Genomic DNA, 23,404 nt, shown 5'->3' with positions numbered 1-23,404 from the left:
ATGCTCTATATAAATCAATGCACCAGAGTGCATGCACACACTCAGTGTGTGAGTGTCATGAAAGTGGAAGATTGCTGGTTGACCCAAATGAAGTTCACGGGACATGACGTTCCCAAGAGCCTGGATGTGAGGAGACAGGTCTTATATAAGATCTGTCTCATACACAAAATCAAAGCAATAGCTTACTGATCTGATTAGGAAGAAAGCGGAAGATCAGAGATCTAACCAATTAGCTTCACCTAAGAGACCTTTGAATTCGATCAGACGGCAGGAAGCACTAGTTGTGTTGTGTAATGATGTAAAGGCCTTGTATGTGTGAAGAAATCTGTTAAACAGCAAGAACTCATCTTCTACACAAACATTTTGTTTGTCTTTTTAACACATCTCGCACAATATAAACAATAAAAATATTTTATTGTGCTCAAGATTGCATTGTTGTATACACATGCATCTAATTAAATTAACCTTACATTGAATAATATGGATTTTTTTTCATAATCCATGGCAATGCAAATACATTTCGTTTAACCTCAGTCCTGGGAAAGACCAGTGGACGAAAGCTATAGTATACATTACACAATTGAAATAGCACTGCGGATCAATACAAGCTCTCTGTGAGAAAATCCCACTCACACAATTGTTAGAAATATCTGTGGCACAAACAGTTTCAATTGATTCTAGATCTTATAAAGCTGCTATTTGTGGTCATAAAATTATATCAGAAACATAACTAAGTACAAAAAAGTCTTATTTATGGCCCTATGATTCCTGCAATGCAGAAAACACAGATGGAATCCAGTCTTAAAATTAAAATGTACTGTATAACTCGGCGTGGCACGTAATTTGGAAAAATTTGGATGAATACATAAAAAGTAGGGCTGTACACGCCATCAAATCGTGATATGAACTAGTGCAGGGGTGGGCATCGGACGTATACATTTCAAATGCTGGCATGAAGAAGGATAATCACTGGCACGTGAAAATAGCTAAAAGAGTTGTATTTATTTAATTTAAATAAAGTCTCTCAAACTTGCATGCGGACATTTTGAGGTAAGCATTCCTCGTAGTACAATAGGCTGTGTGAATAAGTTAGGTACTATGAATACTATTAAAGTGTGTACAAGTGTGTATGCGCGACAAGTGATTATCCTTCCGCGTGCCATCAGTGTTTGTGAATATTAAACCACAAAATATAAAGTCTGCATGTTCTGTGTGTGTCTGACTGTCTGTGTGAATGAGCAGCGCAATTTTGTCTACTAAACATTCTTAAGCATAGATACACAGAAAATCAAAGGTCTTCACTACAACCCGCCTAAATGAAATTTCACTTAACCTTAAATCTATTACTATTGTACAGTACAATCTACTCCTCAAAGTAATAATAACAATAATAATTAGTTTATTAAAAGATTATTTTTTAAGGAATATAAAAAAATATGCCATCAAACAATTATAAATATAAATTAAATTAAAAAAAAATATTCAAACAAGTTAGTATGTACTTGTGTAGATTATGTTTCAGGCCTACAAACAGACTGACACAGTAGGGAATAAGCGTTGTCCATAAACCTGACAGATCTAATCTTGTCCGACATGCTAAACTTCTTTCAAACAGCTGATCTCAGCAGGTTTCTATAGTCACAATCTTAATTCATGACATGGTGCTCACCTAATGCAGTTTGTGTGGATTTGTATCCAGGAAACAACACTATTAGACCTCCATTAGAAGCAGAAATAGAACAGCCAGTTGCTTTACACACGGTGTGTGCTTGTGTGTTTTGTGTGTGTGCATGGGTTTTATAAATGGCCTACATGCACTGCAGCATTGTCACTATCAAATCTAATAACCTCCAGCCTCAGTGCAAGAGCGTGTGTGTGTGTGTGTGTGTGTGTGTGAGACTTAACGGTCCAGACATCAATCAAACGCACATTTCCCTTTCTGTGCTTTCTTTTACTGTCAGTTCTGCATAGTGCTGAGCTCAATAAAAAAGAGCTTGCCGCAAACTCGCTCCCTACCAACATCATCTTTTTGTTTGTTTTGTCTGTGCCATTTGTGCAATCGTGTAATTCTCAAGTGGAAGCAGTTGGAGATTACAAGCTCTCTGTCTGAAGGGTACAAACATCCACACGCATACAGAGCTAATAGGTGTTCGTGTGACATCAGAGCATTGGGTTTAAGACGGATAATGGCCTCTCATTTAGAAGTGCACACCCGAATCCCACTGCAGTGACATAGATGTCAAATCAAGTGAGCACTGACATCTCAGACCTTTTTAGAAATCCACTTTTATCCCTGACCAACACGTTCCGCTGGGTCTAGTGATGTGACATTCAAAAATAGCTCTTATCCATTTAACGGCTCAAAAAAAAAGAGGAAGATATGATGAATGAAAAACAACAACAGTCATAGATAGGTGTGTGTTAGACCAGTCAATCCATTGAGTCCTGTGTGTGAACATGAGAAGCACAGATATCAGACACACATCTGCTCTTGCATTTGGTTTGCATAAAGCTGTAGGTTTGTATGACAAGCCAGAAAATATGATGAAAATATGATGAAAATATGATGAACTCTGTATCTGGATGTATGTCAGATTAATCCATGGTTTGGTTGGACTTCCTTTAATGTAGGAACAGATGTTGCTAAGGCAATCATCAATTTTTCTAATGCTTTTACTCATTTATTAAGAATTTGGATCAAATAAAATGTGGTACACTATAATGCATTCTCATTTATTTGAGAGTGTCCGAAAACATTTAATTCAGTATTATTTTTATAAAGTATATTATTTCCATAACAAGTACTCTTCTTTTAAGTACTCATTTCAAAAAGTACCTCTTGGTTTTTGAGAAGAAGAAAAAAATTATCTAGGCCACATGTGTGCAATCTGTGCATGAGTGTTAATGTGTGTGCTTCTTACTTTTATTCTCTATTGTTCCCATCATGTTCCAAATCTAGTCAAAACCTCTAATGCCATGTGCTTTGATGCTGCTGTATACACAGGTCAGACCGTACAATAGAGCGACACACAACAAACACAGCTGCCAGACAGACTCAAGATATCACAACCAGCAGCTATTGTGCCTCCATTTAACTCTCCTTCTTTGTGTTATTGTAAATAATTGTATCTTCAATGATCTATAAACGGTTTGAGAACATTCACTTTATTATGACTGTGTGTATTGTGTGTTCATGAATCTGATTCACTGCATTGAATTAAATATAGAGAAAGGAGCAGTTAGAAATACAACACCATAACCACAATAAACAAGCCCTATAATGTAAAATGGTACATACCAGGGTTATTGGACCATTTATGTACCATAGTATTCTTCAAAGTACCTTGGAGTACCATGTAAATACCATTGTACATGATTATAGTGATCATTCACATTCAGTACCATCCGGGTACTACAGGCACATTCCTTTTCTGAAAAGTAAATAGATTTGTCTTGAAATGACAAGGCCCGTCTATCTGGAAACGGTTTCTTATAAAAGCTCACAGTGCTGTGCTTACTGACCTATGACTGTTCTCGTAATCGTCAAATACCCCGTGAGTCAGCGGGTCAGCGTTTCATTACTCTAGGTCTGAAAGAACAGAATCACATGGCCACCTGCTGAATCCCACATCATCCCTCAAACTTTCAGGAGGTTCTTGGAAAACTCTAAATATTCTAGAATGCTCCGAATTCCTCAAAATATTCCCATGCTTCTCCCTACACAGCAAGCAAGGGTTTTAAAGTTTAAATAGCCCTGACGCATGACACTGTTCATCTCTGAGATAGTGTTCCTCATCTAGTGTTTGTTTCCATCAGAGAGCTGACACTGAGTTCACGAATGCAGCTCCAGACCCTGCACTTCCTTCCTTTCTCAGGGTTTCCCCCTCAGGACAAAACAAAGATACCAGTTTCCTGAAAAATATAAATAAAGATTCAGTCATCCTCATAGGACTGTTTCCTCTAGCACAGTCTAGAAAGGGTGAAGAACTGTAAATGAACAAACAAGCTCTCATTAATACATGCTGTTTGTGAGACACACTTGGCTCTAAATGATAAACTAACACATGAGCAGTGGATTTGAATACATACTTGGAGAAAGAAAAGACTGTTGTAAAACTTCACTCGTATCCCAACCTCCTTTTCCTGCACTGAAGCCCATTAAACATCTATAAAACAGCCCCTCCACGTAGAGGCCACCATCAGAAGGACATAAACACACACAAACACACCCTCTTACACTGCCAGCAGCAGGAGAACATGTGAACCTAATCACCCGTGAGACTTCACAGCAGCTGCAGCGCCAATCTATACTCGTTCTGTGTTCAATGAAGTATTGAGAGAGAGAGTTTGAGAAAAAGGGATGGAGAGCATACAGGAGGAACAAGCATTTGTAGGAAAGGAAAAATATGATTTTTTGGGGGGTGGGGTTTTATCTAGGTTAAAAACAAACTCTAAATCAGCAAGACTTTATTTTGAGTGTTTGTTTTTGTGTCAGGAAGGTCTTTGATGGTGATCTGATGACATCAGCGTGGCCCACATGCAAACTTGCCTTTCTCACAAGTCACTTCAATGACAAAATGATTAGTGATTATGGCTGAGAAATACAAATTACACATTTTCACAAGTTTTTTTCTGTCCATTCTCCCTTGAATATCTTAAATGTACTGATAAGTTGCCTGTCCATCAAACATGGTGTTACAACCAAACAAATAAGAAAATAATAAAAACTATTTAAATAAAATATAATCATATGTGATGTGTCATGCAGAGACTAGGAATGTCCTTTTACTGTTTATCACCGAAAATTATCGTACAGGCAGTAAGACCAGTAAACGTGTTTTTACAGGGTGCCATTATTTTCATGAATATACTCATTTGGAGAAGACACAAGGAGATCTGTGCGCTTAAATGGTGTTGATCCATGTTTGATCCATGATGATCAATCGTTATCAGGACCTTGATGAAGTGTATCAATTTTTATTATTTATTCAGAAAAATAAATGAGACCTAAAATGAGCTCAGCCGTCATTACACAAACACATATATATAATAACTGACCAATCAAATCAAGTATTCCAGAAAGCTTTCCACTCAACCTTAATACTTCTCTTTCATCCTATACTGTTAACTAAGGGTATGTCAGCGTGAAATATCATGTTCAGCCAGATCATCAGATCATCTTCTTTTACATGCAAACTGTTGTTTTTCCCTATTCTTTGAGTGGTCTTTTGCCTGAAAAGCTTTACTAGCTCTAAAAGTTTAGTTAAGTATGAACTCTCGCTGTGTACCATAAGTGCCCGCTAGCTAAGAATTCAGGCCTCAACAACAGAGAGTGGCACGCAACCTGCCCTGGGCTTTCAGCCAATAAGAACGCAGAACAGACCTGTGGGCCGACCCATAGTGGTGCAGCCGAGCAAATCAGAGCACTGGCACTGACTATCACCGCGGTATACAACACCCAGTAAAATGATTCTCAAAGAAAAGAGTGAACCGACCAATGATGACCGTTGCTTCAAACAATAATGCTTTTATCACATTATATATAAGACATAGCTAATAGAGCACAGACCAACCATAGAGCCAACGCAGGCCATCCAGCCAACCATCTATTACTCAGAAGACAAAGAAACATTTATTACCAAAAGAATGCAGGCCAAAATAGAGAATTAACCAAACACAAGGAGCATGCTTTATGTTCCTCCTCGTTAAACTGTCAGTAGAGAAAATCTAATGCTAAATTCATGTGCTCCCCTACCACCCTCAGTCCCACCCACCCGAGCTGACATTTACACAGAGAAAGTCAACAGATCAGTACGAGCGAAGGGCTCTCAGCTCCTGTCGTAACACACATAGAGCTTTGACTACAGCGGGGCGCTGCGCCTCAAGTTAAACGAAAGTGTCAACATCAAGAGTTCTGCCCCAAGCCAAAGCAAGTACAACATAAACACTTTTCCTTTCTAAAAAGTTCCCAGGAGCTCCTAATGAAGCCTTTTCTGAAAATCCGAAACTAATTAATGATCCTATTTTTTCCCCAATTACTAGCAAGTTCCTACAGATCTCACACTAATTTCCCTTACTGAAGCTAAAATGGCCAAAAATTGATAGTTCCAACTCCAATATGTGATTTGTGAACTACTGTATATTAGGGACTCACCAATATCAAAACATTTTGGCTGATAGCGATAACCTATAATTCTTTATATTTGAAAGCCGATAACTGATATATTGGCCGATAAATCTAAATCCAAGTTTTTATATAATTTTTGAGAGCCTGGCTACAAAAACAAAAGTCTCACTATTAAATCCATGTCCCAAGCACACAATTATAATTTTCTCATTATTATTTTATGTAGCATATATGACAGACTTGTGCTGTACATGTTTTTTTTAAGTGATTCCAATCATATTTCAAGCAATTCAAAACCATCATGGCACACAGTACACATCTGAAGTGTCTCAGCCGAAGGAAATAATCCATTATTTATCGGCTTTAATATGTCGGCCAAATTTATTTATCGGGCCGATAACTATAACATTAAAAATGAATATATATCGGCCAATACCAATATGGTGGCCAATATATCGTGCATTCCTACTGTATATTATTAGATGGTAAAAAATGGTTTATTGTGGTTATTGTTATTAGTTATTCTAAGGCATGCAACATTGTTTTTTATCATGAATGATACCTCAATTCCTACGGTTTGTTGATGAAAAGTGTGCTTTTACATTTTATGTCATCAAACTTACGGATTTTGCATGCTGACCATGAAAAAAGCATGGTTGGATCTTTTCATTTGAGCCAGTATGTAGCCCCCTAGCAACCACCCAGAACACCCTAGCAACCACCTAGCAATGCCCAATACCACACATCAACACTCTAATAACCTCTCAGATGAACTTTAGCAACCACAAAGCAATGCCCTGCTAACCACCAAGACCACCCTAGAAGTAGCTTTCATTGGTTTCATATTGCATAACAACAGTTTTCCTTTGGTAAAACACACAGTCACACTCATAGCATTTTCCACAAATTTGAGATTTGTCATCCTAGCATAGCTACAGTTCATTTGAAACACCCTGAACGTTTCTAGAATGATCCGTTGTCTCTCACCTCTCTGGCCTTCTCCATCTCAGCTTGCAGGACCTGCTTGGCCACCTCCAGATCCTGTAGCTTCACCCTCAGCTCCTCGTTCTCCTGCTCCAGACGAGATCTCTTCTTCTCCACAGTGTCCAGCTCGTTGTGCAGACGGATGGACACATCCTTCGCCACCTAAAACAACCACAACAGTTTTTAAATATGGTGTGTTGAAATTGAGATTATTCTTTTAAAAAAAGGTATCTGCAAACTGCCTATGGAGACAATCTCACTAGGACAATCTTTTAGCTTTGCCAGTGAAAAGTATTGAAGATGGCTGATTCATTCGTTTATGACTTATGTCCTCCTGAAGGTGGTGGAAAGCTCATTAAATGCGGTTGATTGTAAAGCTGCACTAACTTTTAAGGAGGCAATTATCTGTGTTGGGCAAACAAAGAGAGAATTCGAACACATCTATACCACATGTTGTTTGGACCATTTTAGCAACACAAGCCCATTTTTCATTACTGACAATGTTTGTAAGTTTCTAATAGAAGACATATAAAGGAAGGATGTAGGTTTGTGTGCAAGGAATGAAGAAAAGAGAAGCCAGCAGTCACTGAAAGGGGTAAATGGGGACGGTGAGGGGGTATGAGGAGGAACACAGTCCCTGTTTGTGAGTTGTGCTTCTTGAGAGAGGGTTCTCCTCTCTCTCTGTGTCTGAACCACAGCCAGGGTGCAGCTGGGTACCCACAATGCTCCTCTGTACCAACACCATGCTCTAATTCATATCAGATCCCTCTATCTCTCATTCTTTCCATTTATTTATCTCACCAACAGCCTCTCTGCCTTGTTCCATCAATCTTTCCTTCAATTTCCTTGACGTAGCCAAACGTAGCAACACTACTAACTTGTTAGCTCGGTTGTTTTTAATTCAATGCTATTTTATTTTCCAAAATGTTGTGCTGTAAGTGTTTTAGCTTTCCTGTAGAGCGTTGGCACTTGCAACGCCAAGGTCATGGGTTCGATTCCCATGGAAAGCAAGAACTGATAAGAATGTAAATGTGTACCTTGAAATGCACTGTAAGTTGCTTTGGATAAAAGCGTCTGCCAAATGCATAAATGTAGTGTGAGGGAACTGTACAATGCTGTTTTGATGTTGCATTATATTGAAAATGCAATATTAATCACTTTTGGTTTTACTGTAAACATTCTACAAAGTTCACTGAATATGCACAGTATATTATTTTACGATATATGGTGAAAATTACATTTAGAGTATATAATATATACCTAGCAGAATAAGTGTTATTATGGTGGTTATAACTACATTTTTAAAATTCAATACGATTTTTGATTGAAAATGATACCAAAGATTCATACAGTTAAATATAAACTTATCAAAACACAATCTTTTAATTCCTGAAACATTTATTTATTTAATTTCTGTTCTGTTCTGTTCTTTTAAAATAAGTTCTTGCAATATTTCTAAGAACAAACAGCCAAGCATCTGTCACAATTCTTAAAAGAGTATAGTTTGTTTCTAAACCACAGGCCCAAGGTTTAATGGTAATTGGAGCGTCTGTATTGTCACACAAATGTTTTAATTATCAGAGCACCAAAAGTGTCTGTTGGTCCCAGATTATTTGCATTCACTCCTCCCTCCATTCAGTCTAGATGCCACCCACCTGCCTTTGACTGACAATGTCACGGCCTGTTGTTGCTTTTACATGCAAAAAAAGATGGACACCTATAGATCAACAAGGGAAAGGGGTAGTGAAGAACAGCAACGCCGTGTGTGTGTGTTTGATACAAACTGCCATATCTGCTGCACCATTTGACCAAACACTAAAATCAAAGGAGTGTAATGACCCATCAAAGAATATTTGCATTGATTATGTGTGTGTGTGTGTGTGTGTGTGTCGCTCCTCTCTGATCCTGCTTTTCAGGATTGCTCCTCCTCTCTGCTGTGCAAACGGTCGTTTTAAATGACTTCCCTCCAGATCTGTATCTGGTTGCATCTGCGGGACAGATGCCCGGGCACATTCACACTGTAACCTCAACCTTACCCTACATAGAAAAAAAACAAACAAGCTGCCCTTCGGTTAACCTCTATAAACACACATGCAGCTCAGATGAGCCATTTGAAGACAGTCCAAGGGCACCAAATTCGGTCGTTAAAAGAAACCCATTAACACAGCTGCTACTACATTTTTAAATGGATGGACACACTTTAAATGCATCTGCCAGTCCATTTCTGCTTCCACCCATACGTCACTCTCGAGATATTTTTACAAATTACCTTTCAGTTCTCAGTTTCAGTTTATTCACAGTACCTCTTCAAGCATTTGAATAATACAGTTTTAAAGGTACAGAGTAGATTGGGTACAGTGAAATGGGTCTCCCAAAGAAGCAAAAAAAAGCTTATAAAGAGGGGCCCATAGTTCTTGAACCTGCCTTTGCAACCTAAAAGCGAACAGTAGAGTCAGCATAAAATTGCATTTACAAACCATTTTACTTACATAATGTGATGCATTTCTGAGTGAAACTGGAAATTACTGAGATAAAATATAGGGCAAGTAAATGGAGTCTCCTGCATGCTTTTCAATTTTTTAAATTGAAGTTATCTCAAATGTGCCTCCTCTAGATTTTCTCTTAGCTTCAGATCTGGGCTTTAAGTGGGGCTTTGTCTTGCTCCATGGCTGTTTGAGTTGACTTTGACGTGTGAATGCAGCACATGGATGATTATGCATGTGCACTCCTCACATAGATGATAATGAAGGGAGAAGGCAGCCAGTGAGGATTCAGAGTCAGTTTTCCTGGAATCCCTAGAGTGGTGTGACAAAGAATGGACCAAACCTGATTCACAATAAGATGTTCATTACTATGTGCCTCTTTCTCCCCTCTTATCTCCATGATGCTGCTGCTAAGCTGATATCTAAACAGGCGAAGGCCAAACTGACCAAACAGTATTTATTTGCTTATCAGCATCTGTCACCCTCACTTCCTCTTTATTATTCTCATTTTGCCCAGAGGGTAATTTTATTGCTCAGAGGTTGCTATTTTAAAGCTCCGGACACTTAATCCACGTCTCATTAAGCTCAAAATACACTTTAGGTTTTGCACGTTCGCTAGGTTATACATACAGACGTAAAGGTCATCATCAGCATAAAAAATAAACGTTTTGCTCTACAACATATATTACACATTTTGAAGCTGTTTTTTTTTTTTAAGTTTCTATAAGTAACCAGATAAGAACATTTGGGGTATGAGTTAGTGCAGTTTACGTTGTAGAACAAAATGTCAAAGTATATACAAACCTTATTTTAATTATAAATTGGAGAAACCCTGTCATTAAAACCCATAGGAAAATCTCAAGGGAACCACTGGTGAATAAGTCTTCCCAGGTTTTGATTTCACTACTGCAGCACTCTATTACCAGTGCATTATGTCATAGAATTGAACATCTAACCAAGACATTTAACCAAAAATCCATTGACTTCAGGACGATGGAGCCGGAAGGGCTAAAATGTGATCTTGTTTCTGGGTTTTGGCCAACAAAAATACATCATCCCAGCACCGCTCTATTGGTTGGTCCAAAGGGTTGCATCACTAGCCCACCCTGTTGTTTCACAGTCGAAAGAAAGAAAATTGCAACAACAATAGACGGCCTGCAACTGTAGTTAAAAAGAGTACACAAACATTTTTTTGCTCATAATTGCAGTATACTTTAAAAGACTATTAGATTTGCTGTACACATAGCTACACTATGCATTTGCGTCAAAACTGAAGAATACTTTGGAATTTAACTCATTTAAGTATTAACTTATTAAGTATATTTAAATTTGTAAATGTTGGGGATGTAAATTAAACTAGCAGAGCTCAGATCATTTGAATCTGAGCATGATCAGAAATATTTAATGATATCCATGCTACGATTTTAGCACTTTTCCCCCCATTGATGGAAATGTCCATAATTTACGAGACAACGCTTCCCCGCCATTGACGGAATTTTCCGGCTTTCCGTGTTCACATGTGAAAAAGAACCAGAAACAAGCGATGTCATATGAAAGCAGATGCTTATGTAAAATAACGCGATCCCCAAATTTAAACAGCATATAAATCAAAACTGCCCGTGTTACAGAATGAAATGTCGACCCAGGTTGAGGTATGGGACTGTTAAAGCATTAGGGATGTTGATGGTCTCGATCTACTCCATCTATGTTTTGATCATCGTTCTGAATGCAATCTGGATGTAGTCTTCTGATAAAAATGCGATTTTCTCAGCTTTTTTGCTTAAAATATTGCTTTTTTATGAAACTTGCCCACATTCAAATGTGGATGGAAAAAAGAATGCATTAAGCTAGAATAAAACAGTTTTTTTGTTTAAAAGCAGAGGCTCTGTTCTTTATTTTAATATATTGCATGTTTAGATATTCAACCTGCATACTGTATTATAACACGGGCACTGCTAATCGTTGATTATAATGGGAGTAATACAATTTTAATGCACTTGATTATCGAAGTTTAAGGAACAGAAGGGATCTCTTTTAGACCGTTTTTGTCTCCTACAGCTGTAATCATTGTCTCTGTTTCTCAGCTGTTGTTTTGCATGAGCACGTGACTGGCGAAGAAGCTCAGATGGGTAACAGAGGGAAAGAGGAAGCTACAGTACTTCTCCAAACCCTATTTAATAAGCCAGAGCAGCTGATGAGAAGGTGTGGAGCTGTTTTCCATCCTTCCCTTGACAGATCTGGGAGACGCTGCTCTCACTGGATGAGAAATGAGGCCAGAGCTTCAGAGAGCAGGAAATGGTGCAGGGATCTTACAAACTTTCAAATCCTACATCAACCCTTTTCACCCCTACCCCCTCCTGACCATGACATCATCACCCTCCCCCACGGTCTCGAGAGACCAGAGCAAGATGGGGAAAATCTGAACATGGGAAACTCTTTCATGACAGAGTAAGTCCAAGGGGAAAAAAACATTTGTCTTGCGCAGCCTCTTGGTCAGAATATCACTGACCTCTGAATGAGGTTTATTCATTTGGAAACAACCGATAAGTGGGTCATGTGCGTTAACATCTGGGCCTTAAAATGTTAAAGTATCACAGAAATCAAGGGTTTTACTTAACATTTAGAACATAATTAGTAATGTATTGGCCAGTAATAATTTAGCATTTTGAGATAAATCAACCAGTAGATCCAAATCTACCAACAATCTTGTCAATGGATAATAAACAATGCAATGCATAGATGTTGTGTATTCTGAGTATTCCATTTTAGAATTTTCATGGTTCTCCATAATGGCATGATTTTAGGGCAGTGGATTTCACATAATACAATATTTTTTACCTCAAATTAGTATTTGAAGTCCAATAATTTATATATTTTGGTAAGTAAGCCAAATAACAGGCAGGATGATGTATAGGGAGATTTGGTCTATCGCAAAATAATCCATGACTGGATGATATGCTCAACATCATGGTCCCTTTCGTTTAGTTTTACCGTCACCTTTTTCTCCTAGTTTTAGGTCACAATGTTCAAAACAATCAGTAGAAACAAGATGAACATAACAAAAATCCTCAAAGTAATTTTCACTACAATCAATAACTGATACAAAAATGTCAGCAGTTGTGTTTGTATCAAACGAGAGAGAGCATTGGTGTGAAACAAGAGACATGAAAGTTGGCTGAGCGGTCTGCCAAACAGCATTGCCTTGGGCAATGGTGAATATTAGGAAATATCCGACCAATCATTCATTGGTATATTGGTTTTATATAGGCCATCAGTCACTGAACAAATTAACTAAATACTGTAGCATGTGTTACACAACTATTCAAAGTACTGGATGTAGCACTAGTTATCTTCATAAGCCTGTAAGGGTACAAGAAAATCTGAGTTAGCACTTAGATCTACACAGTGCTTTGTTGCTGTGCTAAGCTGAACTTAAAGAAACAATGTTCTTCCTCCTCAAAGCATATGTGTCTGTCACAGCGATGGCAATGGAGTATTTCAACCAGTTGAATGCACAAGCGCTGCGAAGATCAGTGTAATTTGACCTGGCTGTGCCGGTAGCGTGGGGAGACAATTGACCCTGTGTTAGGGGACTCCTGTCAGCAGTTAAAGAATTCAGCAGAGGCCGGGATGTTTTCCTGCAGACACCATCCCCCTCGCCTTGCCTCATCGATTGTGTGTTAAAACTTCTGATCCTTACCAGCTGTGTCCTCCTGAGAAGTAAAACTTAAGTATGTGACAATGTTACTTGTTTAAGACCACCATAGTCAGTCTCAATAGCGCAAAGAGCCACAGCATTTGCTTGGCAGAGGAAATCACTCTCCCTCCTTTTCCTTCCCTCTGTTACTGTATACACATCAGCCATTTAAAAGACGAATACAGACAGTGGTGATGGGAATGACATCATGGTTATTTCTCTTCCCTCTGACAGACCAGATAAAGGAAGTATTGTGTCCACAGCCATGTGAGACAGTTGCCTGCGTGACATGCAGGCTGAAGCATGATCTTACAGTCTACTGAAGACCTTTACATCATTGGATATTTATAAGATTCACTTATGGCATTCAGAGGTCCCTTGTGAAAAACAGCTTATGGAACTAATATACTTTAAAAGAATATGCTTGAGTGCCAACTGACTGTAATGATTTCAGACACTTAATTCCATGTTATTTACAATTAAATGAAAGTGTGTTAAAGTTCAATATGTAGTTTATATTAAAAAAAAATATTTAAGTACATTTTCATAATTACTTTTACTGTTCTTGAAATGGTTCAAGTGTACTGTACAAGCATTTATGGTCAACTAAAATCTACTTTGATGTCTTTGAAACTCATGTATTTAAATATATTTGTGTAATTACACATTTGTAATGACGAGGTTGCAATTTAGCACATTTCAAATATATTAACTTTAAAATATATGAACTTCAACTGTGTGTTTAAATTTACTCTAAAGAAATTACAATCAAGTACTTTAAATGTGCTTTAGTTTGTTAGTCAATGCATCAAATGAAGTGTACTTGTAAGCATGACAAAAGATTATTAAAACAATTTTTTGACGTTATTACAAAGTGCACTTTTTAAAATGTGAATGTGGACTCTCTTTAAGTACAATCCATTGGCTTTTCACTTATATATATAATATAATCAAATATAATATAGAAATATAATATAATCGCTTATATTACCTGCGAGTACAGTTTCTAAAAAACAAACTGTTAAGATTTGAACTGCACTACAAGTACACAGTGAACAATTGAGCACACTTCTTTTTCACAAGGGGTAGTTCAAATGCAAACTCAAGCAATTACAATCAGTTTCCAGTTACAGAATATGATTGGTAGGTTTTATCTGTAATAAATGCCGTGCCGCACTAACCTTGACGTCTTGCTCCAGTGTGCGGATAAGCTCTCCGTCCACTTGTCCGGTCTGGGCCACGCGGATACTGCGTCTCTCTGCCTTCTTCAGGCGGTACTGCAGAATGCGGCAGGTCTTGTTGGCCTGATCCAGCTGCTGTCTGAGCTCCTGGAGCTGATAAACATCCTCCTCCATGTACATGTCCCTCATCTCCAGCATCTCAGAGCGAAGCTCCTCCATTTCATCCTGATATACACACAAATAAACAATGCATCATTTTAGAAATCACGATGCATTTTGCAAGCTTTTTTAAAAAAAAACATATTAGGTTTAGATGATAAAACATCTACCCAGGTAAGTCTGGACTGCCACTGGCACCCTTTCAAAAAATACATATGATGCCACTGACCTATTATAAAGTGTGGTGTGAAAACCAATATATGCATCAAATTCCTTATGCTGCATTATGATTTTCCTCGAGACCCTAAAGTTTGCATTATAGCGCGATGTTTACAAAGCACATATGGCTCTAAACACAAATAAACTATTTATACCTCAAAGGGGTAAAAAATGCATCCCACTTTCAGAGGCTGATAGATGCTGTGGGCCACCGCGTGCTGTCACACATTTCCAGTGAATATAGGTCAACTACTGCAGCGCGAGTCACGTGCTCGGCGAGCGGATAAACAATGGAGTGAAAAGTGGGCGCGGGCGCAGTTGAATGCTGCAGCATCTGTACAAACAGCTGCATTACTCAAGCAACACGAGTGCAAGAGCAACTAAACACTAGCCTTTTTATGCTGTTATATTAGGCATGGCAAATGAAAAAGATTTGGTTTCGTCATGGTCTTCTGATAGTTTATGAAAACCGAGACTACAAAGGAATCACTATTCAGATCATAGTAATTCTGTGGAAAAGAACCCATCTAATAGTAAACAAGGATCTTAAATATATGCCTTGCAACATGAATAAAATGAGTATTTCCAGTTTTAGGGGGAACACACTGGCATGTCTGCCTTAGGAACAATGATAATGATAGATGGCAGTAATACAGTATTATGCTGACCCTCACGAGTTTCCACCAAATACAATTCAATTCTTCAAATGTTCTGAAAAGAACCCCTTTTGCATACCATTTTGGTTCTAGATGGTTATTTGGAGGTTTTGATGTTGCATAATATGTTCTTGAGATCAGTGTTTTGGTTTTTGAGTAATAAATTGAGTATTATGACATTTTGGTGGAAACAGTGGTTAACGTGGTGCTATATGACACCATTGTTGGTTTAACTTAAAAAAGTAAGTTACCTGGTTTCTTTAAAATTTTGAGTTAATTGAACTGAAAATTTTGAGTTAATACAATGAAGGAGATTGGTTTAATAAATAGAAACTCAAAATATGATGTTATCTGAACCACATTAATTATCTAAGTTGATTTGTGAGTTGTGATAACAAATCATGAAATATTTTTTACTGCAATGCTTTGATGTTTGATTTTGCAATAATAAAATAATATAATCATTATCTTACCTTTAAATAATCATTTTCCGACCTGAGTTCCTCTATTTCCCTGATTAATTCCTCATGCATCCCGTCCATCAGCTCCTCAGTCAGGTCCGAAAACGCCAGGGATGTGCTGGCGAGCATCCTGCTGTCGAACGAGGTGAGCGAGCGCTCGTCGCCGGGAGAGACGCACCCCTCTGCGGTCTCCATTCCCAGCGAGAGTCGCTCTTTCTCCACGCTGGTTTTGGTTTGGCCACTCTTGTCCAATAGTCCATGTTCTGCTGCCGATTTATCGCCTTCGATCCCCCCGCGACTGCTGGTCTCAGTGTCACTGCTGAGCGCGTCTGTGGAGACCTTATTCTCCTCGGAGGCGCAGTCCGAGAGCTCAGAGCTGCTGTCGGTGGCTGAGAGTTTCCCCGGAGCACAGCCGGAGTCCTTGCTTAAATCATCCGATCCGATGCTGGCGTCCGAAACTTTTCTTCGAGCGCTTTTATTGGACTTCACGCTGCTCTTCTGAGCGACGGCTGCGGATAGCGCAGGCTTGCCGGTCGGTTTACTCTTCTCTGTTTTCTGTTCTTTCCCGGTAACCGGGCTGCGCCTGGACACGCGGCCGCCTAAATATATGGCTCCAGGTTTAACGCTCAGCGTCGGCGTGCCAATACCTCCACGGATTTTAGTGAGGGACCACCCGGGCACATCTTTGGGTCTTGCCGGAGACGGCGCCCGGTGTGTTTTCTTTTTCTCGTTAACTTGCAGCGGCTGCGCAGGCGGCTGTTCTTGTTCGCCGGAGCTGCTCTCCATTTTCTGCTTTTGCCTCTTCTCCTTCGACGAGACAAAATGCGTCGGGGAACCGGTGTCAACCTTTGTCTTGGTCATTCATTCCGTTTACAAGACACGAATGAATCTGAAATGTTACCTCCACTCCCTTCAAAAAACAATAGTTGAACTGGTAAACGCTTCACACCAGATCAGCCGACATTAAAAGCGTTGGAAATCCAAAAGAAAATGTGAGTGCTTGGATTGAGATGCTCCAATTCTCTCTTATTCACCACGTCTGCAAATATTCTCCCGTGCGCGTCCTCAGTTGTGAACCGCGGCTTCTCCTCTGCTGAGTGTTTAGTGAGCTTTAGTGAGGTTTTTCTTTCTCCCCGCCCAGATATAGCGGCTCCGACCGTGACGAATAGAGAGCCTCGCGCGCAGAGCAGAGCACTACTGCCACCAACACACGGCGCGTGAACTCTTCATCGTTCATCCTCTTTTTACAGTCTATGGTTCATCCCATTAACGATTAGAACAGGTGTTTTCCAAACATTCACTGTAAAAAAAAGTATATGATCAAAAAGTTATGACAACATGTTTTTTTACGTTGTAGCTTTAATGTAGCCTAATTTAAATGGAATCAACTCAATCAACCAAGTTGTTTACTTAAAAATTCAACTTTTTTTTACAGTAGCCTAGCTAAATTCTATTACAATAGTGAACTATTATAACAGTCTTTTGCGTTACCGAATCAATGATTCGGCGCAAAACACACTCCGACCAATTCCAATTCCCGAACGAATAACTCTAAAGAGTCGACTCTTTTAAGTGAATCATTAAGAGACAAGTTTTGTCGGATTCCCCCTCGAATGTCTTTCATCAGTCGACTCTCTTTAGTGAATCTTGAACTGACAGTGCGACCAATGTATATTCCCAAACAAATTACTATTATGAGCCAGCTGTTTTTTATGATGTAATGCATCATTTTAGTGACTTCCCGAAATACAACAGACTAGTATTGAGTCAAGTTCTCTTTCATCATCTCGTGTTCGAGATCCACCTATGGGAAGGGCATCCGTACCTGACCTCTGCAGAAGCATCCAATTGCACCAAGTCTGGCTAGACAGACAGAAGCGCGCAGCCAATGCCAGGTGAGGCCACACCCCCTCACCTAAGGGCATATAACATCTGGGCGCGCTGCTATTCCTCAGTTGACATTCGCTTCTCGCGATCTCTGCATCTCACAGCTCGGTTGGATTTTTACACTGCTCACCTCGTGTCTTCAGGAGGACATATCGACCAGATCAGCCTCCGCCGGACGTGACAGTTGTTTATTTTTCAACTACTGCTGCTTTGCATTCGGAGCCGCCCACGCTCTCGCTATTTTCACCGTTTCTCCTCACGGCTGCCCGCCACGGATTTCTCCGTTTTCTTCGCTGGTATGTCACTGTCTAAGCCTGCAGCCTCTCCAGGGGATAGCATGTCACGGGCCTGCCCGGCCGCGTGTGGTGCCCTCATCGCAGCTAAGGATCTTCATCAGCTTTGCGTGGTCTGTTTGGGTCTTAAGCACGCTCGGGAAGCCCTTGAAAACCCGGAGAATTGCAGTTTCTGCCTCTTGCTGCCTAGGAAGCTGCTAAAACGCCGTCTTAAGGTGGCAGTGACACAGTGCACCGGGCTCAGCCCTTCTGACTCGGACGGGGGACACGGTGATGACGACGCGCTACCGGGGGCCTCCCGGGGCGCAACGTCTCTCGTCTGGGCTGACCAGCCCAATCCCGCCTTCCCCGAGGAGGACATCTTCGGGGACAACCTCACTCTCGTCCACGACCTGCCCGGTTCTGGCGAAGAGGAGGATGCGGCCATTCTTGGGGTTTCAGAGGACGAGGAGGCCATCCCGCCCTCTGGTGTTCCCCAGGCTACGGCCCACGCGGTTCTGCCTCAAGCCATCCTCCTGGAAGTGTGTGAGCGAGCGGCCGCTCGTCTCAACATCGAATGGCCGGCACCGCAGAGCGCCACCGACCAGGAGAGGGATATTTATGATGGGAAAGTGCTGGGACCCCCTCCCGGCCCGAGGAAACAACTCTTCCCCATCCTCCCGGCGTGCGCGAAGCACATGAGAAATTATTGGAGCGACCCGCTCGACTTCAAACACGGTCTCACGGGACTCGAGGTTAAGGACATGGCGGCGCACGGTATGGGCGAACCTCCCACCGTCGAACCTTCCATCGCCAGGCACCTTAACCCCGCTCAGGGCGGGCTGCTCGCTCCCCCCAAGCCGGTCTTGCCCAACAAGATGGACCGTTTTGCTGCCTCCGTTCACCAGGCAGCTTATAAGTCCTCGGCCGTGGCTGTCAGGGCCCTTAACGTTTCTTCGCTCCTCTCCGCCTACCAGGCGGAGATCCTTGAAGAGTTAGGGCAACAATTGGAAAAGGGAAATCCTTCTGAAACCCTGTGGAAGGAGATCCTAACGGTGAACGACCTCGTCCTCCGTAACGCTCGGCAGGCCGTCCAAGCTTGCGGGCGCTCCATGGCGCTTTCCGTGGTCGGAGAGCGCGCGCTCTGGCTGAACCTGTCGGGACTCCCTGACAGTGAGAAACGGCGCATCGCGGGCGCGCCGGTGGAGCCCGGCCGGGCTCTCTTCGGCCCCGCCGTCGCACTGATGCAACAACGGTGTGACGATAAGAAAAAGGAGGATGAGGCCTTCAAACTTTGCCTTCCTAGGAAGTCAGTCCCACGCCAGGCGCCCCCTGTGCGTTTGCCTAACCCACTGGCCACGGGACGACAGTTTCATCAGGGCAGAGAAAAGCCCCGCAACAAACCACCCCCTCGGCAACATAACCCAGCACCTACACACAAGCACTGGGGTAAGCCCGCTCCCGCCGCGGCCGCGGCCGGGAGACCTGCGAATTCCAACCCCACCGACTCGAAACGCAAGCGGCCTGCCTGATGTTCAGCCGATGGGGGCTTCGAGTCCATGTTCACGGGCCGCAAGCCCTTCGGACTCCCCTCCTCTTCTAGGACCCCCGTCCAAAAAACCCAGGGGGTCCCGCGGATGGGTCAGCTCTCCGTGTGTAAACGAGACTGCCCAGCTCGTGTGTTCGAGAGATGTGTGTTTTCCCCCCACGTTCAGGGGGCCCTTTGTAAGGGAAAGTTTAAGCTCAGTGACACCACACTGCCCACACTCTGTTCCCCTCACTCTCTCAATAAAGGCTTCGGCCCCAGTGTTTGCCCAACACAAAACACACAAAACACAAAAAAATACGAATCAAATGAATTCGTTTCGGCGGGAAAACCTCTCTCCGCAGAGAGAATTCATCTCACTGCAGAGAGAGGAAATCCCTCCGAACCCCTGCATGTCGCCTCTAGTGTACCCACTAGATGGCGCCATTGCATCACAAATAAACCTGTCGGTCTCACACAGCTCCGCTCTGGCCCGAGCGGGAGCTCTCGCGAGTCACGAAGCGGCTTGGAGAACCGTTTCAGCTCCCGAGTGGGTGATGCGTACAGTAATGCAGGGTTACAGATTGCAATTCGCAGTAAAACCCCCGCATTTCAACGGCATTCTCTTTTCTCACACGGAAGAGAACGCCTCTCACATTCTGAAAGAGGAAATTTCATCTCTCTTAAACAAGGGAGCGATTCAGGTGGTACCTCCCAATCTGATGAACCAGGGTTTTTATTCCCGTTATTTTCTGGTCCCGAAAAAAGGCGGCTCTCTCCGCCCTATCTTGGACCTTCGAGTGTTGAACAAACATTTGAGGAAATACAATTTCAGAATGCTGACACAAGGCGCACTCGCCCGTGCCATAAAACAGAACGACTGGTTCACATCAGTCGATCTGAAAGATGCTTTCTTTCACATAAGCATCTATCCTCCGCACAGGAAGTTTCTTCGTTTCGCCTACCAGGGCATATGTTACGAATTCACAGTTCTTCCGTTTGGACTCAGTTTGAGTCCCCGGTCTTTCTGTCTGTGCGCGGAGGCGGGCTTAGCACCTCTGAGAATATCAGGTCTGAGAATCCTGACTTATATAGACGATTGGCTCATCATAGCCGAATCAAAGGAGAAGGTGTTGCAGGACACCGACCGTGTGCTCGCGCACATCACATCGCTCGGGTTTCAAGTGAATGTGAGCAAGAGCAATTTCACGCCCAGTCAGAATGTCATTTTCTTGGGCTTGGAGTTGAATTCGGTCTCCATGCGAGCGCGCCTCTCTCAAGAGCGCGTTCGCTCTCTGATGAACTGTCTGACGCAGTTCAGAGAAGGGGCGAAAGTGCAATATCGCACATGTCTCAGGCTACAGGGTCTCATGGCTTCATCCACCCAAGTTGTGCCATTGGGACTTCTGAGGATGAGGGCGTTCATGAAATGGGTCTTGTCACTACATTTCAGCCCGATTCGCGACCTTTGCCGCTCGGTAACAGTGACACGCGCCTGCTCGGCGACCTTGCGCCACTGGGAGAGCGAGAACTTTTACGCACGGGGAACCCCTCTGGGGGCGGTTACGATGCGGAAAGTTGTGACGACAGATGCGTCCTTGACAGGCTGGGGTGCCACCCAGGAGGGCAGAACGGTGAACGGTCTGTGGCCAAACAGACTACGTTCAGCGCACATAAACTATTTAGAGCTTTTAACCATTTGGAAAGCTCTGAATCATTTTCTGCCTCGCCTGCAGGGACATCACGTTCTAGTACGGTGCGACAATACCACGGCTGTGGCTTATATCAACCGTCAGGGCGGCATGCGCTCGTCGAAACTCCACGCTCTAGCTTACAAGCTTTTGGTGTGGAGCAGACGGGTTTTCCTGTCGTTACGCGCAACTCACGTTCCGGGCATTCTGAACAGAGGTGCGGATCTGCTATCAAGGGGAAACCCAATCTACGGAGATTGGCGTCTTCACCCTCAGATAGTGGAAATGCTATGGATGAGATTCGGACGGGCGAGCGTAGATCTATTCGCCTCGCGCGAAAACTACCATTGTCCTATGTTCTTCTCTCTAAGGGACATGGACGCGCCCCTCGGGGTAGACGCACTGGCCCACCCATGGCCCAGAGTGCTCCTGTATGCTTTTCCTCCCCTGTGCCTGATAATTCCCTCATTGGCCAGGGTGAGAGAGCAGGGCCTGTCTCTCATTCTGATAGCACCCAGGTGGCCCAAGGCACCATGGCTGGCGGAGATAATTCCTCTGTTATACGCCGAGCCGTGGCGCCTTCCCGTTCGCACGGATCTATTGTCCCAAGCCAACGGGGAGATTTACCACCCCCACCCGGACAGGGTGGCTCTCTGGGCCTGGCCCGTGAGAGGACGAACCTGAACGCACTTGGGCTTTCGCCGCGTGTGGTCGCCACTATTCAGAATGCCAGGGCCGTCTCTACACGGTCCTTATATGGCTGTAAGTGGCACGTGTTCGAAGGGTGGTGCGATGGGCGCGGTCTCACATCTTATCAGTGCTCAGTTCCTGATATTTTGTGTTTCCTTCAGGACCTCATGGAAAAAGGGAGGTCTTTTTCCACCATTAAGGTCTATTTGGCTGCGATTTCAGCCTGTCATGTGGGTTTTGAGGGCTCTACTGTCGGGCAGCACCCTCTAATCCGCAGATTCATGAAGGGTGCACGCCGCTCGTTGCCAGTCATCAGGAGAACTGTTCCGGAATGGGACCTCTCCATGGTGCTGGAAGCACTGTCTCAACATCCTTTTGAGCCCCTGGGGAGTATTTCCCTTAAGCTGCTGTCCTTCAAGACAGCTTTGCTCTTGGCCTTGGCATCTGCCAAACGTGTCAGTGAGCTACATGCACTCTCGGTTCACCCCTCGTGCACTAAGTTCTCCCTCAGTGGAGATAAGGTTTCCCTTAAGCCTAACCCGGCCTTCATGCCGAAGTGCTTCCCTGCGTTCACTTCGGAGGTGTTGGAGCTGTCCGCTTTTCACCCTCCACCTTTTACCTCTCTGGAGGATCAGAGGCTGAATGCTCTGTGTCCAGTCCGTGCTTTACAGGCTTATATGACCAGGACCAGCGCTTTCCGGAAGAGCGACCAGCTCTTTGTTTCATGGGCCCCTCCGCACAGAGGGAGTCCCATATCGAAGCAACGCCTCTCACATTGGGTTGTGGGCGCTATAACTATGGCTTATGAAGCAAAGGGAGTGCAGCCCCCAAGGGGCATCAGAGCTCATTCCACAAGGGGCTTAGCCGCCTCTTGGGCTTTGTTTAGGGGAGTGTCACTGCAGGACATCTGCTCCGCTGCCAGTTGGGCTTCTCCTCATACCTTTGTGCGTTACTACCGGCTGGATGTCACCAGAACCTCGGTAGCACATTCGGTTTTAGGGGTTGGGTCTTCTTAGCTCTTCCCTGTACCCTGTTGAAACCAATAAGAGTGAATGGCCCGGCTGGTCATGTTCATTCTTGCCACCAAACATTTACTTCCCGTTATGGGTTTAGTTTATGTGCCTTGGTGGGTTGGGGGTACTTTCATGTATGTGTCTCATGCATGCTTCATGTCCTGCGTGTCCACAGCAGTCGGTGTGGCGTCACCTTTGCAGGTTCATGATTAATGGACGTGTCAGGCACCGCCTCCCCGGGGTGACCGTCTTTCTCTGGCTTTCAGAACCTCACTGTGAGTGTATTGGGCAATCGGGGAGCTGTCCATGTCTCTCCCATAGGTGGATCTCGAACACGAGATGATGAAAGAGAACAATAG

General features: G+C 42.9%; 2 protein-coding genes across 4 annotated transcripts in view; one reads left to right on the top strand and one right to left on the bottom strand.

Annotated features, from left to right (window-relative positions):
* Positions 1 to 17,131, bottom strand: part of mtcl2 (microtubule crosslinking factor 2) — a 49,049-nt gene extending 31,918 nt beyond the window's left edge. For all 3 annotated transcript variants that reach the window (XR_013196987.1, XM_077214248.1, XM_077214249.1), the window contains exons 1-3: positions 15,980 to 17,131; positions 14,473 to 14,697; positions 7,115 to 7,273 (exon numbers count right to left, since the gene is read on the bottom strand). Coding sequence is in view for 2 of the 3 variants with exons in the window: in XM_077214248.1 (XP_077070363.1) it covers positions 7,115 to 7,273; positions 14,473 to 14,697; positions 15,980 to 16,828 (1,233 nt within the window). In the remaining variant the exon portion in view is untranslated. The remainder of the gene's footprint in view (positions 1 to 7,114; positions 7,274 to 14,472; positions 14,698 to 15,979) is intronic.
* Positions 17,132 to 21,755: 4,624 nt separating this feature from the next.
* Positions 21,756 to 23,048, top strand: LOC143722548 (uncharacterized). The gene has a single exon (XM_077213930.1). The coding sequence runs from the start codon at positions 21,756 to 21,758 to the stop codon at positions 23,046 to 23,048; it is 1,293 nt and encodes a 430-aa protein (XP_077070045.1).
* The last annotated feature ends 356 nt before the right edge of the window (positions 23,049 to 23,404 follow it).

Source organism: Siphateles boraxobius, unplaced genomic scaffold, assembly GCF_051911475.1.
Source record: "Siphateles boraxobius isolate OS27281-9 unplaced genomic scaffold, OSU_SipBor_1 68, whole genome shotgun sequence".
Taxonomy (NCBI): Eukaryota; Metazoa; Chordata; class Actinopteri; order Cypriniformes; family Leuciscidae; genus Siphateles; species Siphateles boraxobius.
The sequence above is the reverse complement of the archived record's forward strand: the minus strand, read 5'-3'. Positions and strand labels throughout refer to the sequence as shown.